General features: G+C 44.4%; 1 protein-coding gene across 1 annotated transcript in view; it reads left to right on the top strand.

The window, feature by feature from the left end:
• The window catches only part of cngb1a (cyclic nucleotide gated channel subunit beta 1a), a gene marked incomplete at both ends in the record, with an annotated part of 34,710 nt that overhangs the window by 31,038 nt on the left and 1,172 nt on the right, over nucleotides 1-2,500 (top strand). Inside the window, 1 exon segment of the mRNA XM_080432024.1 lies at nucleotides 2,465-2,500. This exon segment is cut by the window's right edge and continues 131 nt beyond it. Coding sequence (XP_080288150.1) covers nucleotides 2,465-2,500 — 36 coding nt within the window.

Genomic DNA, 2,500 nt, shown 5'->3' with positions numbered 1-2,500 from the left:
CGGTATAGTATAGCTATCTGCGTGGCGGTTGTGGTGGGCCGGTCTGGGCCAAAATGTCAGGACCACATTTTTGACCCAGTCCAGCCCTGACGGTGTGTGTGTGTGTGTGTGTGTGTGTGTGTGTGTGTGTGTGTGTGTGTGTGTGTGTGTGTGTGTGTGTGTGTGTGTGTGTGTGTGTGTGTGTGTGTGTGTGTGTGTGTGTGTGTGTGTGTGTGTGTGTGTGCGCGTGTGCGTTTATAATGTGTGTGTGTGACCAAATGGATACTATTAATGCTTTTGGAATAAACAAAGGTGTGACTACGCCACTCTCTTTAAGGGGAGAGACCCTGAACTGAGTAAGTTTACTGTTGTAACCAAAAATCCCCACACAAGTTAGACAATAGAGAGACAGACAGAGGCTTTTGTGTGAACAATCAAGTATCCGTTTGATTTAACCAGCACCAATAAAAGAACATATCAAATGATACTGTGTTTCTGTACCACCATTAATTGACCGCAGAGGACAATAGTGACACTTCAGGGGAAATAACACCGAAAGCTGTTAATAAACTAGGATAAATAACACTGCAAGCTGTTAAGAGACTAGGATAAACAAGTAAGACGCGCGAACGCGGGAAGCGAACGCCAAAAAAAAAAAAAAATAATGAAAAGAAATCATCTAAAAAAAAGTAACCAATAAATAAATATATAAAAAATAGAAAAAAAATCTGCGTTAAAAGGAGCATCTTAGAAAAATACAAATTCACAAAAAAAAAACTTTGAATGTTTTTGAACAATTCACCAAAGTGTTTGAAGTGCCTGTTTCACCCACTTCCGGGGGGCGGAGCCAAAATCCGAGCCCGAAGTATTTGTTCGTAGACCCCCACTTAGGGGGGGTAGAAAAAGTTTGGGAGCGATTCGGGCACTTTTCATTTAACATGGGGTTTCAATGGGGAGTTTTTAGGAGCCTTCTCCGGGGCGTGGCTTCCGGGGGAAGGGGCGGGCTTAAACGCAACCTTGACAGGTGTGTTCAGTTTTCAAAGACCTTTCATTTGATGTATGGTACGTCTAAATTGGACATTTACTTGGCTGCACACAGGGCTGAGGATTTGAGCCACACATACTGCACACAGAGATACAGAGACACGCACACAGAGATACGGAGACACAACCCGAGCACGGTTTCATAGTAAGCTCCACTTGCGCGTAGGCGCGCGCCTCCTTCCACTGCGTTCGCAATAACATTGCAAACTGGTAAGAAACTGCAACATGAGTTGCGCACTAGGGCTTTGACCAACTAGTCGACTAGTCGACTAGTCGACTAGTATAACCACTAGTCGACTTTGTTGGTACTAGTTGAATAGTTGAAAAAAAAAAAAAATGTAATTTGTTTTAATGCCATAGTAATGGCCCATCTTACTATTATTATTATTATCCTCCTGACCCTATCAAAAGGGGGGTCAAAAGTATGCCCAATAAAAGCCTATTATTGGGCAATGGGGATCCTTGGAGACGCTGTGGTGCTGTGCTGCTGTGCCAGGAGCGCTTCCCTTAAAACGCCATAAAAATAAGGGCAGGAGGATAATAATAATAGTAATATAGTAGTAGGATGGCATTAAAACAATGCCCCCCCCTAAAAAAAAATAATAATAAATAAATTTCGACTAGTCGACTAGTCGACTACTACTTGGTCAAATGAGTCGACTAGTAAAAATCATTAGTTGTGAATGCCCTATTGCGCACATGGCACACACAAAATGGCAAATGAAAACTCTGGTTAAAGTACACACTATTTAAAACCCTGCACACTAGAAGTGGGAAAGGGGTAAACGACGGTCATCAACGTGGAGGTAAAATGAATACTCTATCAAAAGCTGAACGCAAGGAGCGAGGCACTTGAGCAGCAACAACTACTAAAATAAAATGGAGGAAAAATAAACAAGTGGCTGCCCTGCTGACCACGGGTCCGTGCGTCACCAGTTCAGCCTCCTAGGCCTGAGGCGCGTGTATACCCAACAGGCAAGAACTTGGGCTGACCAGGATATGCTCGTCTGGTATTCTCAGGCTCTGCTAATACAGTGTGTGTTGGTTCTGGGTCCAACACAATCCTGTTGTACAGCACCACAAGAGATTCTCTAGTTATTTTTGAACGTGCAACGCCGGCAACCAGCGAGTGAACCTGAGCATGGCCCCACACGACGGAACGTGAACAAACGTGAACTCTGTTTGATCCCACGGGATCTCGGCTTTGCTAGGCTGCCGCTGCCTGCTCTGGGCTCCCAGGTCCTATAGGGTCCTACCTCTCACGTGTGTATAAGACGCATATTGTATAATATGTGTACTACACACACATGCTTATTCCTGTTACTTTGCAACATATGTGTTTCAAATGTATTTGTTCCACAGCATTTGCTCGTATTCTAGTGTGAGTCACCCTCCTGTCTCCCTTCTCTCCTATCTCCCTCCGTCCCCAACCCCTCTCCAGGAACATGCTGAAAGGCAAGACAGACGAGAAGGAAAC

This window comes from Gymnoscopelus braueri (genome assembly GCF_963280865.1).
Source record: "Gymnoscopelus braueri genome assembly, chromosome: 1".
NCBI classification, from domain to species: domain Eukaryota; kingdom Metazoa; phylum Chordata; class Actinopteri; order Myctophiformes; family Myctophidae; genus Gymnoscopelus; species Gymnoscopelus braueri.
The sequence above is the reverse complement of the archived record's forward strand: the minus strand, read 5'-3'. Positions and strand labels throughout refer to the sequence as shown.